General features: G+C 42.1%; 1 protein-coding gene across 1 annotated transcript; it reads left to right on the plus strand.

Moving 5' to 3' along the window:
- The first annotated feature begins 6,982 nt into the window (after positions 1 to 6,982).
- On the plus strand, positions 6,983 to 10,904 carry LOC100350528 (tripartite motif-containing protein 60). The gene has a single exon (XM_002720567.6). The coding sequence runs from the start codon at positions 7,121 to 7,123 to the stop codon at positions 8,540 to 8,542; it is 1,422 nt and encodes a 473-aa protein (XP_002720613.1). The 5' UTR covers positions 6,983 to 7,120; the 3' UTR covers positions 8,543 to 10,904.
- Positions 10,905 to 14,999: the final 4,095 nt, after the last annotated feature.

Here is a 14,999-nt window from a genome sequence, read left to right on the forward strand (position 1 = left end):
CTGCCCACAGACCCCCCGAGATTCAGGCGGATTCACTGCGAAGGTAAAATGGCCGCACCGACTGCACCTTGTGGGTCGGGCCTAAGTGCGATCCTAAGTGAGATACTAAGTGAGAATGGGAAGAGGGTGCCCATGGCAGTTAAGGAACCAACCCTGGGAGCCCGGAGCTCGGAAGGCCCGGGCCTCAGCAACGCCACTGCGCAGGCGCAGCCCTCCGGCCCCACTTCCGGCGGAACCTCGCGTAACCTCGCGAGACCCGGAAGCCCCGCGCTCCCGGCACGCGGCGTCTCGGCCGCCTGAGGCGGGCGTGCTCTGGCACGTTTGTGGTGTCTGCCGCGTGTGTCCGGCGCGCTCCGTGGGCGCTGAGCCGCCGAGCCCTCTGCTCCGGTAAGTGGAGAGGGCCCCGGAGAGAGGCCAAGCAGGCCAGGGCCGGGCGGCCCGGGTGTCGTCCGTCCGTGACGGAACCGCCTCAGCCTCTGGGCCCAGGTTTGTGGAGGTACGAGGCGGCTCGTGGGCCTGTCAGGACACTTTCACCCGAGGCACTGCCTTCGTCGATCGCATAGTCTTCCGAGAGCTCTGCGTGATTGGCGGCGGGTGGGGGTGGGGGGCACGGGAGTGGAGTGGCGCCCCCACCCCTGCCCGTTGAGAACCCTCTCCCCGCCGTCCGTGTGCCCCCTCGAGCAGCTGGACGTCACCAGGAGCCGCCATCGCTGCGTGTCACGCGGCCTGGAAGGCAGAGCGCGCTCACAAAGTGCGCTTCGTTGTAGTAGTTCCGGGTTGGAATTTTGTACACATGGAAAGGATTTTAATATAAAAGTAAAGATTCGTTTGAGAGTTTCTGAAGCTTCTCCTCTTACTCAAAAATTAGGAAAATTTCCCAAGGCACATTCTTACAGTGAACGTGTTTGAAGTTTATGCCTTTACTAGTTACTGAGGATTTAGCGATCATGTGAGAGCAGTTAGGCTAAATAAGATAATAAAATGTAACATGGTGTAATGGATTTGCGGTTGTTCCTAGCTATCCACTGGAGATCGGTTCCAGAAGCCCCTGCAGATACAAAAATCCACAGATGAACTCTAGTTCCTTATATAAAATGGCACAGTATTTGCATATTACCTACCCATGTCCTGTTGTAGACTTTAAATTATCTCTAGATTACTTGTAATGCCTAATATGTTGTAAACACTATGTGGATAGCTATGTGCATTTAGGAAATAATAAGGGAATAAGTATATGTGTGTTCAGTACAGACAGTTCTCCCCTAAATATTTTTTGTCTGAGGTTGGTTGAACTCAGAAATAATAGAACCCACAGATAAAAGGCTGACTCTCCTTGAATTTGGCTAGAGTTGTAAGAGCTCTTGAGATTTCATGAGATAGTCTTACACTTTTTATTGTGCACATGTTTAAAGCTGAGTACTGTGAAATGTACCTTACATTTTGTTCTCATTTATGCTTACAACATAAAATAGCATTATTTCCACTTTCTAAAAAGAAAACTTAGCTTCAAAGAATGAATTTGGCCAAATATGTAACTAGTTAGGCAGAAGAGCTGGCAGAAAACCCAGTTCTATTAGATGCTGCCGGCTCTCAATTTGTGTTTTATCTGTGCTTACCGTTACAGTGCCAGAATTTGTAAACTCATCTTTCCCTTTTAAAATTTTTGAGATAAGAGATTAGATATGAATCAGCAAGAACAAAATAAACAAAAAATAAGGTGCTTTGATATATAAAGCTCTGGGAGTATGAAGGACAGTTTAGCTTAGTGATTAGGTATAATCCCAGCGGCTATGCCAGTTGATGTAATGCTGGAGAAGCATGTTCAAATTCTTGTACACTCAGATTTTACAATTGAAGATAATATCTCCTGACTTACAAAGTTGTTCTCATGGTTTAATTAGAATCTGTAACTGTATTGAAAAGCCTTAGTATAGTCCCTGACACATAATAAACCATCCCAGAGAACATTTCTTTTGGGTGTAGTCTCCTAAAGGAGCAATGCTCAGTCTGAGGAACAAAGTAAGGAAAGGATGATCTAAAGAGTGATTTGTACTTTGTCCTCAGAATCAATCCTTAAGGCTTCCTGGTCGGACTGAAAGGCCTGCAAGAGCATCTCAGGCATGGAAAGCCAAGACTGTGGCAAAAAAAAAAATCCTACACGGAGGATCTCTATGAGACCTTAGTGGAAAGAGTCATCAAAGAAGGAGATACTCTTCTTTGAAGGGAGGAGAGAACATCCCCTTTGCTTATGGCCGTGTCCAAATACTGATGAATTCCATGGTCAAAAAAGGCTTCCATAGCCTTGGAAGCCCAAGGCAAGAGCCTCGAGTGATCAATGTCATAAATAAGAGTGTTAACTGTTAAAGGAACAACAGAAGTCACTGTGCACTTGCTCCCCATGGAGGACCTCTGTCCCTAATGAATTGTAATATGAGAATCAACTGCAAATTTTCTTCCCAAACTGTACTCTATATGTTGTGTGTGTGCATGGGTGCAAATTGTTGAAGTCTATGCTTAGTATGGAGTTGGTCCTCTGTATATAAATTCAAACTAAACATGAACCATAATGAAGGAGGAGATGGGAGAGGGAGGAGGGGTGGGATTTGGGGGGTATGGGGGGAAGACCACTATATTCCTAAAGTTGTATCTAAGAAAAATGCATTCATTAAATAAAAACTTAAAAGAAAGAAAGGAAAAAGGAAAAAAAAGTGGTTTGTGTAGACAAAAGAGCATCACACCTATGTTTAAAAAATGAAAACGTCAAGTGCTTTAGTCAGATGAAGATGAGGAAATACAAAGGGCATTATTAAAGACTCAACCAGTTTAAAAAGTAAAGGTTCGAGTGACAAGTTCAGCTATATCAAAAAGCTCTAGGCTTCAGGCATGGAAAGCTAAGACACTGACAAAAAAAAGTTCTACATGAAGGATCTCTGTGAGTGAGACCCCAGTGGAAAGAATGGCCATCAAAGAAGATATACTTTTCTCTATAGAGAGGAGATAACTTCCACTTTGCTTATGGCCTTGTGCAAATACTGATGGAGTTTGTGGACTCAAAGGGCTTCCATAGCCTAGGCAGCTTATTTCAAGAGCCTTGGGTGGTTGCTGATGTCATACATAAGAGTGTTAATTGTTAACAAGTCACTGTGTAATAACTCCCCATGCAGGACCTCCGTTCTCAATGAGTTGTATTGAGAGTTAACTGTAAAACCAGTTATGAGTTGTGTGTGTGTGCACCCACAAATTGTTGAAATCTTAGTATAAAGTTGGTCTTCTGTATACAAAGTTAATTGGAAATCTTAATGGAGAATGGGACTGGCAAGGGGAGAGAGAGGAGAAGGGGGGTGGGAGTATCGGTGGGAGGGCTGTTATGGTGGGAAGAATAATTATATTCCTAAAGTTATGCTTAAGAAATTTGTATTCATTAAAAAATAAATTTAAAAAAATAAGATCTAAGAAAAAAGAAGCAATAGGCAAATTAGAACTTAAATTGTCTACAGGACAAAGTTGGAGGTAGAAAGCTTTATCATAAATTGAAAAATATTTAAAAGAACTAATGAGAAAATCATTGTGTAGACATTATTTGAATATATATACCAATATATCTAACATAGAAAGTTCCTCTGCTAGGAATAATGGGCTTGTTTTAGCTACCATTTATATAATACTTTCATTACAGAAAAAGGTTATTATAATTTCTATTTTACATGTCAAAGAAGTGAATTTAAAGCTAAGAATTCTCCATAAAGACACCCAGAAAGTAGTTGAGCCAGGATTCAAACTTTGTGTCCTCTTAGTAGTATGAATCCTTACATTGTAAAAACACTGCTTCCTATACCATTTTGCTGTGATAGTTTTTGCTTATGCAAGCCCAAAACACTGAGTCAAACCTTGATTTGGGAGTAATTTATTTATAAGTAGAGACATTGTATTTTTCCTATTCTTCTGATAAGAAAGTCTATATAGTAAAAGAACCTGCTAGATCATCAAGACAAAGCCTAGTTCCTATGTTGAAGCCATGCCCATACTATTGCTTTGTTATTGATTTATGGGGAATTGGAGAGGAGAAAGAATAGTTGAAAAAGGATCCAGTAGTGTGTGATACAATGATTTGAAAGATACTGTATTGATGGTGAGGTGGCTCATACAGTTGACAGAGGAATTTGATTTCCTGAAAATCGGGTTTCTTGAAAACAGTAAGTTTCTCTCCTTCACTACTTTTTTTTTTTTTTTTTTTGGACAGGTAGAGTTAGAGAGAGAGAGAAAGGTCTTCCTTTTCCGTTGGTTCACCCCCCAAATGGCCGCCACGGCTGGCACGCTGCACCGATCCAAAGTTAGGAGCCAGGTGCTTCCTCCTGGTCTCCCATGGGTGCAGGGCCCAAGCACCTGGGCCATCCTCCACTGCTCTCACAGGCCATAGCAGAGAGCTAGACTGGAAGAGGAGCAACTGGGACAGAATCCAGTGCCCCAACTAGGACTAGAACCCGGAATGCCGGCGCTGCAGGCGGAGGATTAGCCAAGTGAGCCACGGCGCCGACCCTTCACTTCTTATTTTTAAAATTTCAAAAGAAAAATGGTGGTGGGTAGCTGGCATTTAGCCTAGCTGTTAAGATGTCTGTGTCTCACATTGGATTAGCTACTTTGTGCTAATGCAGGCTGTGGAACATGGCAGTTAGGTCTCAAGTATTTGGATTCTAGCTACCCATGTGGGAGACCTGCCAGACCAGTCCTGGCCCCTGGAAGGCACTTGGGGGGAATGAACCAGCTGCTAGGAGCTCACTTTTAAGATTTTATTTCAGGCCGGCGCCACGGCTCTCTAGGCTAATCCTCCGCCTAGCGGCGCCGGCACACCAGGTTCTAGTCCCGGTTGGGGCGCCGGATTCTGTCCCAGTTGCCCCTCTTCCAGGCCAGCTCTCTGCTGTGGCCAGGGAGTGCAGTGGAGGATGGCCCAGGTGCTTGGGCCCTGCACCCCATGGGAGACCAGGAAAAGCACCTGGCTCCTGGCTCCTGCCATCGAATCAGCGCAGTGCGCCGGCCTCAGCGCGCCAGTCTCTCTCACTGTCCACTCTGCCTGTCAAAAAAAAAAAAAAAAAAAAAAGAAACTTAAAAAAAAAAGATTTTATTATTTCTTTGAAAGAGAGAAAGAGAAATATTTCCCATCTTCTGGTTCATTTCCCAAATGGTCATAACTTGGGCCAAGGATGGGCCAGGTGGAAGCCAAGAGCCTAGGACTCTATTCAGGATGTTAGGAGCCCAAGCACTTGGGCCATCTTCTGCTGCTTTCCCAGGCTGTTATCAGAGAGCCGGATAGAAAGTGGAGCTGCCAGAACTTGAACCAACACTGATATAGGATGCTGGCATTGGCCAGTGCCGCGGCTCAATAGGCTAATCCTCTGCCTGCGGCACCGGCACACCGGGTTCTAGTCCTGTTCTGGGCGCCAGCTTCTGTCCCGGTTGCCCCTCTTCCAGTCCAACTCTCTGCTGTGGCCCAGGAGTGCAGTGGAGGATGGCCCAAGTGCTTGGGCCCTGCACCCACGTGGGAGACCAGGAGGAGGCACCTGGTTCCTGGCTTTGGATCGGTGCGGCACGCTGGCCGCAGTGGCCATTGGGGGTGAACCAACAGCAAAGGAAGACCTTTCTCTCTCTCTCTCTCTCTCTCTCCCTCTCTCTCTCTCACTGTCCACTCTGCCTGTGTAATCCACTGTACAACAATGCTGGTTCCCAAAACATTCATATCTATGATAATTATGTTGTTTCCAGTTTAACGCTGATATAGTATTATGTGATTATAACTCAAACTAAAATTATCACATTTGTCCCCAAAGTTCTGTTTTTTATTTGAGAGTCAGAGAAGAAGCTCCTACCTGTGGTTCACTCCCCCAAATTTCCACAAAGGTAGAGTGGGAGGCAGATAACTCTGCAACCAGATCTCCCTTATGGGTGGTAGGAACCCTCAGCTACTTGTGTCATTACCCCTGGCTTTCAAGATCTACATTAGCAGGAATCAGGAGCCAGGGTTTGGACTCAGGTACTCCAGTGTGGGGGCACAGGCTCTATAAGGGACTTTTTAACTGTTATGCCATATACTTGCCACTGCAAAAATTTTAAGATCTCAGATCTGATAGAAGATGACAATGTTTATTTGTCATGTTTCTTATATCTTAAATCTAGAACTTTGTTTTTCAGGACATTAACATTTTTGAAAATATATACCAGTTGCATTACAGAGTACCCTACAATCCAGGTTATATTAATTTTCTCATGATTAGATCCATACTAGATATTTTGGAGCAAGATTTAATAAGTTACATTCGAGGGGCTTGTGCTGTGGCTCACTTGGTTAATCCTCCGCTTATGGCGCCGACATCCCATATGGGCACTGGGTTCTAGTCCCAGTTGCTCCTCTTCCAGTCCAGCTCTCTGCTATGGCCTGGGAGAGCAGTGGAGGATGGCCCAAGTGCTTGGGCACCTGCACCCACATGGGAGACCAGGAGGAAGCACCTGGCTCCTGGCTTGGGATGGGCACAGAGCCAGCTATGGCGGCCATTTGGGGAGTGAACCAATGAAAGGAAGACCTTTCTCTCTGTCTCTCACTGTCTATAACTCTACCTGTCAAATAAAAAAGTTACACTCGAGTGAATCTCTACCATATGAATTCTCTGGGTTTACAAGGATTCTATCCAGTTATTGTAACTTTCCTTGATTATTCTTGTATGAACATTATAATGCATTGATGATTTTAGAGTCAGCTTTAATCTAAATATCTTCTCTCATCTGTAGGAAGGATTTTTTACCTTGGATCTGAAGATAGTTTCTTGAGCAAGCAAGCTGTTAAGCTGGACTTCGGATCATAAGTGAGAAGAGCAGCAGCTCACTGCTGTGTTTTAATATACAGAGGCTAAAGGCTGCGGAGCATTCGTGGCAGCAGACCCTGGAGCTGAGGGACAGAGTGCTAATCACATTTTCAGAGGCGACCATCAACATGCCAAGCCAGTGAGACTGAAAGCTGGTAGCTTTTAAGGTCTACGGGAGGATTTCTGACGTATACTTGGTCTTGAGCTCTCAAGAGCCAGGTCTCACTAAAAAAAGTGTTACCTTACCTACCACCTTTGCTTAAAACTCCATGGAGTTTTTGACAGTCTTGTCAGACCTCCAAGCAGAGGCTAAATGTCTCATCTGTCTGGAATACTTGAAAGACCCAGTGACCATCCACTGTGGGCATAACTTCTGTTTCTCCTGCATCAGTATGTCCTGGAAGGATCTAAATGATAGTTTCCCCTGTCCTTTTTGCCATTTACGCTGTCCAGAAAGGAAATTCATGAGCAATAACCAGCTGAGTAATTTGACTGAAATTGCCAAGCTACTCCAAATAAGAAGAAGTAAAAGGAAAAGGCAGGAAGAGAAGCTTATATGTGAGAAACACCATCAGATTATGACTTTATTCTGTCAGAAAGACCTAGAGGTTTTATGTCCACAGTGCAGTTTCTCTGCTGATCACCTCCATCACTATATTTGGCCCATAGAGGAGGCTGCCCCCTATCATAGGAAAAACTTGGAGTGTTACATTATGGCATGGAAAGAGAAAATAGAGCACAGTTTAAGAGTGATCACTATGCATACCACAAAATCACTGGAACTGAAGATAAAGGCAGAACATAGAAGAGAAGAAATCAAGTCTGAATTTGAGCAATTTATGTTGTTTCTCCAAAATGAGCGAGAGAATGTACTTAGACAATTACAAGATGATGAGATGGGTATTTTGGTAAAACTAAGCGAAAACCTAACAAAATTTTCAGATCATGCTACCTCATTAAAGCACCTCATAAAAGAGATAAAGAGAAAACACGTAGAGTCAGATCTGGAGTTGCTGGCAGATATTAAGAGTGTCTACCTCAGATATAAAAACTTAAAATGCCCTGAACTGTTTTCATTTCAATTAAAAGACTATGGTTACCGTCTTCCACCACAATATTCTGGCCTGAATAAAATTATCCAGCGATTTCAAGTTGATGTAATTCTAGATCCTGACACAGCACATCGTAAACTTGTTGTCTCAGGAGATAGGAAATCTGTGAAATATGGAAATATAACGCAAAAGTTACCACCTAACCCAAAAAGATTTTATCTCTGCCCAGCTGTTCTAGGTTCTAAGGAATATAATTCTGGCAGGCAGTACTGGGAGGTAGAAGTCAAAGATAAGTATGAATGGATTATAGGTGTCTGTACAGAATCTCTTCCCAGAAAAAGAAAGAGTCACAATCAGCCAATTTTAGTACAGGATGGGTTATGGGGAATTGGGCTGTGGGGTCACGGTAATTATGTTGCGGTAGGTCCTAGGAAAATTCAGCTTCTGCCACATGTAACACCAAATAAGATTGGCATTTTTTTAGACTTTGAAATGGGTGAGGTTTCCTTTTATAATCTTAACGATAGATCTGTTCTGTACACTTTTAGTGATTATTTTACAGGAGTGCTTTGGCCCTATTTCTACACTGGAACTGACTCAAAACCCCTTCAAATCTGTACAGTTACAGATTTTGAATGATGAACTATTGGATCATTTCTTTTTCTCTTAATGGACATGACCAAAATGGTGAATCTATAGTGTTGACTATTTTTTTTCAATTTTTCCTGCAAACCAGAATAGTTTATATCTTAGTTTCAGCAGCTTATAAAAAGTGTGGTTATATAGCCTATTTTATGGGGTAGATTATGAGGCTCATTTGGAAAATGCTTTAGAAATTCTTAGATACAATACTTGAAAAGTATACTGATGAGTGAGTAACACATTTTCTTAAGTTATAAATTTTTTCAGTAATCTCAGTAAAAGCCTGTTTTTTCTGTATTAATTGCCTACATACTTTCACTTCAAGAACTGTTAAGCCTTTATTCATAAAACATGCATGAATACTCTGGGGCCACCTGCTCTGTCTAGGTAGGAAGTTTCCACTTCTGCTGGCCGTAGTCTTTCTCAGTTACAATGTATTGTATATGTATGCATGTATGTCAGTATTGACTTAGTTTTGTGGAAAATGAGTTAATGCTCTTACAGTTTTTCCTTGGTTCCCATTTGGAGAAAGTGCCCTTGAGCTGCGTTCACCTGTTGTCTTTTATGTCATGTGGGGATCTGACCTCTCATCACAATCCCCTGTTAACTTGGTTTCATGGTTTTCTTCTAAAGTTCATTTATATTAATTCAGGGATTTATATCTTTTAGCAGATACACAGATATTTAAGATTTCAAAAAACATGTCAAGAAAAAAGACTGCTGAGTTTTTGAATTGGATTGTGTTGTGTATTTTTGGTTAATTTGGGGATGATTGACAATATTGAGTCTTAAAATCCATAAATCATTTATTTTCATCTTTAGTATCTCTGAAATGTTCCATAATTTTCCATCATGTCTTTACCTCTTGTCAGGCTTATCCCTAAGTATTTGAATCTTTTAATGCTTATTCATGATATTTTACTTCAATTTTCTGACTGTTCATTGCTAGTAAATAGAAATTTGATTTTTGTACATTAATATTGTATCCAAGTCCTGCTAATTTTACTTCTAATAGCTTCTTTTAGATTCATTTGCATTTTCTGATAATATGACACCTCCAGCTAAATACATCTGTACTTCTTTCTCATAATCTAGAGCCTTTTTCTTTTTTAATTATTTTCATGTTTAATATTGACAGTTCCATATTTAACCATTTCCCCACTGATGCATGTTTATTTTGGACATTCTGATTTTTGTAAATAATGCAAAATGAATATTTTTCATATGTACATAATCTCAACAAGGTGTTTTATAAAAGTGTGTAGAACATAAAAAAAAAAAACCATGTGCTAATGATGTACTTTTTAAGTTTCATTTGTATCCCTTATAAAACCCAACTTCTTTACTCCCTGGTCCTAGCTGATTTCTCCATTATTTTTGGTTTGATAGTCTTTTTTTTCCCCCTTAAACTTCTGCCATTGTATCTTTCTATCCCTAAACAGTATGTTGTTTACTTCCAAATGTTTTAGTCCTTTTTATAATGTAAATGATACTGAATTGTTAATGTGTCTTATATTTTTTTCTATTCAACTTCATGTTTATGTGGTTCACCCATTCTTTTCCCTAAGATTGTACTTCATTTCTCTTCCACGTCTGATGGATACTCAGTTGAGAACTTTCACAAGGGTGGCTCCTACTTTCTTTAGAATGTGAATTGTTGGGTCTTCATCTTTATTGGATAATGTCAGGGTATTTTCCAGTGTGATATGTCTGTTCACAATCCTATCTGTAGGGTATAAACATTCAGTGCTATTAGTCCTCAATAATATTTGTTTGTTTATATTTTAAAAACCTGCAATGCATCATGCCATCATCATAAGTGCTGGTTGAAGTGCTGGCTTCTCCACTCCTCCTGGTAATGAGCCTGAGAAAGCAGGAGAAGATGGCCCAAAGTACTTGGACCCCTGCCACTCACATAAGAGACCCAGATGAAGCTTTTTCTTTGACTTGGCCCAGCACTTGCCACTGGTGTCATTTTGGGAGTTAATCAGCAAATGAAAGATATCTCTAACTCTGCCTGTCAAATCAATAAATATTTTTTAAGAGATTATAATTTGCAAGAAGTTAAGTGTTTTTTTGTTTTTGACAGGCAGAGTGGATAGTGAGTGAGAGAGAGAGAGAGACAGAAAGGTCTTCCTTTTTGCCCTTGGTTCACCCTCCAATAGCCACCACGGCTGGCGCGCTGCGGCCTGTGCACCGCGCTGATCCGAAGGCAGGAGCCAGGGGCTTCTCCTTGTCTCCCATGGGGTGCAGGGCCCAAGCACTTGGGCCATCCTCCACTGCCTTCCCGAGCCACAGCAGAGTGGACTGGAAGAGGGGCAACCGGGACTAGAACCTGGTGTGCCGGCGCCGCTAGGTGGAGGATTAGCCTATTGAGCCGCGGTGCCGGCGTAAATGTTTCTTCTACTTATTATAGTATTTTCATGTTTTATAATTATTATTAATTATCTTCCGTGAAATTACTTTTTTCCTATTTTTCAGTTGGTCTGCCTATCTTGTCAATTTATTTTAGCTTTTAACATTTTATAGTTTTAGTCCTTTGGCAGTTATATTCACTACAGGAATCTTCAAACTTAGACTTCTCTCAGTGGTGCCTTCAGCAGTTCATATGTTCAATGTTTTTATCTGTCTTTCCCTTTGTTATTTGGATTCTTAAATCTTCTGTACAAATGATGTTAAGATAACTCTGTACTTCAAAACTCTTTTATCTACTTGGAATTGACTTTGTGTTTAAGAATATGATAGAACGTGCCTGTACTATATGTAGCATAAAAATAACCATGTTGGGGCCCCCAGCACTGTGGCACAGCAGGTTAAAGCCGTGGCTTGCAGCGCTGGCATCCCATATGGGCACCAGTTCGAATCCTAGCTGCTGTTCTTCTGATCCAGCTCTCTGCTATGGCCTGGAAAAGCAGTAGAAGATGGTCCATGTGCTTGGGCCCCTGCACCCACATGGGAAACCCAGAAACAGCTCCTGGCTCCTGGCAGCAAATCAGCTCTGGCCGTTGTGGCCATTTGGGGAGTGAACCAGCAGATGGAAGACACTCCCTCCCCCCCCCCCAGGTCACTCTTTCAAATAAATAAATCTTAAAATCATGTGTCACAACATCATTTATCAATGGATCATTCCCCCACATCTCAACAATGATATCTGTGCCATATCTGTTATCTAGTCTATTGGTCTATACATGGGTTGTTGCTACCACACTCATAAATACTATAGCACTCTACGGGCTGGCGCTGTGGCGCAGCAGGTTAAAGCACTGGCCTGAAGCACTGGCATTCCATATGGGGGCCAGTTCTAGTCCCAGCTGCTCCTCTTCCCATCCAGCTCTCTGGTATGGTCTGGGAAAGCAGTGGACAATGATGCAAGTGCTTGGGCCCCTGCACCCACGTGGGAGACCCAGAAGAAGTTCTGGCTCCTGGCTTCTTATCGGCGCAGCTCTGGCCATTGTGGCCATCTGGGGAGTGAACCAGTGGATGGAAGACCTCTCTCTCTGTCTCTACCTCATTCTCTAACTCTGTCTTTCAAATAAATCTTTTTAAAAAAATACTGTAGCACTAATTCTTCATATCTGATGACAGTTTTCATCAGATAAATTTTAGAATGAGCATGCCAAATTAAGTATTTTAATTGCTTGCCAGTCTATGACAATATTTTTTTTATCTAAGTTGCTTAATGACATATCCCAGTGGACTTTCTTAGGTCAGGCTAAACATTGAGATTCACAAGTCTGCCAGAGGACACACATGAAATCAGAATACTCAGGAAGCAGCTTGCCATCAAGTAGTTCCATACAATTCTCTTCCAGTGGGAATCCAGTGTTAATTATCCAGGAGTACCTACTGGGTTTCCTATGAGATGCCTCAGGTAGAAGTCAATGGGACATCAAGCAGAAAAAGAAGCAACTCTGGTTTAAAACGTCACAACCAGCACGTGTCTGGTGCAGCAGTTAAGCATCCACTTGGGATGCCTTCAACCCGTGGTGGAGTGCCTACGTGTGAGTCCTGGCTCCACTCCACGTTCCGTCTTCCTGTTAATGTGCACCTTTGGAGGCAGCAGGGGATGGCTTATGTAATTCGGTGCTTGCCACCCGCGTGGGACACCCAGGTGGAGTTGTAGTTTCCTGAGTTTGGCCTGGCCCTGCACTTGGCTGTTGTAGACATTGGGAATGGGCCAGCAGGTTAAAAGATACCTCCCTGTCCCCACCACTGCCTTGCCTTTCAGATAAAGTACTTTTTAAAAATTGTTAATTTTTACAAATTGCCTTATGCCTTGGTGGCATGAAATACAGCCAGATCTTTTTGCCATATTTTTGGCACTTTTCATTTATATTCACTTTAGAGTAAAAGTTGATTATTCATAATCTGTGGTTCTGCAACATAGGAAAGAGATAAGAAAACCACTAATACACAATCCAAAAGGATTAAAAGAGACAAAAGCAAGACAGGTTAGCCAATTAGTATTTGGTATAGTTAGTATTCAATCCGATTGCAGATGTGAGGTTGTAATAAATAGATTTGTAGAACTTAAAAATATCCTTTGCCTGGGGTGTGGGAAATGTGGCAGAATGACAGTCTTAGAAGATACGTGATCTGATTCAACATGTTTGGAATAATCAAACTATTTTTCCAAATTTAAATTGAATTCTGACATTGTATCTCCATAAGAAATTTTACGAGGGGCCATGCCATGGTGTAGCCAATAAGGCTGCCACCTCTGGGCCTGGCATCCCATGTGGGCACTGATTTGACTCTCAGTTTCTTCTCTTTCTATCTAGTTCTTGGCTATGGCCTGGGAAAGCAGTGGAAGATGGCCCAAGTGCTCAGGGCTGTGCACCCGCATGGCAGGTCTGGAAGAAGCTTCAGATTGGCCCAGCTCTGGCCATTATGGCCATTTAGGGAATGAACCAGCAGATGGAAGACCTCCCTCTGTAACTCTATCTCAAATAAATAAATCTTTAAAAAGAATTGAGTACTATTTTTAATCAAGGATATGTGTGGAAATTCCTTTATATATATATATATATATAATATATGTGTGTATATATATATATTTGGAAATTCCTTTTCTAAACCACATAGATAGGCTAGAAGACATAGACAAGTTCAACAAATTTTGGTACACATGTACAATGGGCTATCATGCAGCTCTTTTAGGGTAATATAGGAATAAATGCTTGTATATGGCATGGGTAAATAAATACCAAAAATAAACTATGGGGAAAAACTGAGATTAAAAATGAATCATGGCCAGTGCCGCGGCTCACTAGGCTAATCCTCTGCCTTGCGGCACCGGCACACCGGGTTCTAGTCCCGGTCGGGGCACCGGATTCTGTCCCGGTTGCCCCTCTTCCAGGCCAGCTCTCTGCTGTGGCCAGGGAGTGCAGTGGAGGATGGCCCAAGTGCTTGGGCCCTGCACCCCATGGGAGACCAGGAGAAGCTCCTGGCTCCTGGCTCCTGGCTCCTGGCTTCGGATCAGCGCGGTGCGCCGGCCACAGCGGCCATTGGAGGGTGAACCAATGGCAAAGGAAGACCTTTCTCTCTGTTTCTCTCTCTCACTGTCCACTCTGCCTGTCAAAAAAAAAAAATAAAATAAAATAAGAATCATACCTCCAGTGATCTGTCTGAAGTTATGTCACTCTTTACATCATTACCTGAATTCCTTTTTACATCAATCATCACTATTTGATGTTACATATTTATTTTTGGTTCTGACTGTAATCCTGAAAAATAATCCCCAATGTCATCCTAAATATTTAAATACCAAAAGATCAAAATCTATCATCCAAAATCCAAAAAAAAACCACAATCCCAAAAATTTAGAACCCAAAATGTTGAAATCCTAATACTCAAGATTCTATAAACAATTCCCCTTTTTTAAAAAAATGCAGTATAAGAGATAAATTCTGGAGAAGACATGAGCCACATAATATGGCCATAGTAAACACTTCACTTTAAAAATGCATTTGTCTATCTTGGCATTCCTTCCAGTTCATGAAATTCCAGAAACCTTTAAGGAATTAAAGGTGTCATCTTCCCAAAGAAGCCATGAAGGGACTGACTGGTCCAAAAATAATTATGTGCACCATAGGATAAGAAGACATTCAACTGTTGCTGGTCAACCATCAGTAATGTTTCCACCAAATTGGTTGCCTATATATAGAGTCCCATGTGGAATGGATTTCTTTGTTCCCTAAGCAACACAAGAGCATTGCACAAAAGATGTGAAAATTTAACAGAGTGCTCAGGTCAGTGGATGTTGCAGAACAATTTCAAATAAAAGCAGAAAATGAATGTGACCATGTTCACCAGGGGTAGCTGTGCCATAAAAGCAAAACAAACTGTTCATTGCAAGGCAAGACTTCCAAATGTGAGGACCAGGAACGCCAGCTCTTATGCATTCCCTGCATGTAATTGCCCACAAGCTGTCCTGGTAATACGTTTTCATGTA

The sequence above is a fragment of the Oryctolagus cuniculus genome, chromosome 8 (assembly GCF_051225735.1).
Source record: "Oryctolagus cuniculus isolate XC-2025 breed Fujian yellow rabbit chromosome 8, ASM5122573v1, whole genome shotgun sequence".
Taxonomy (NCBI): domain Eukaryota; kingdom Metazoa; phylum Chordata; class Mammalia; order Lagomorpha; family Leporidae; genus Oryctolagus; species Oryctolagus cuniculus.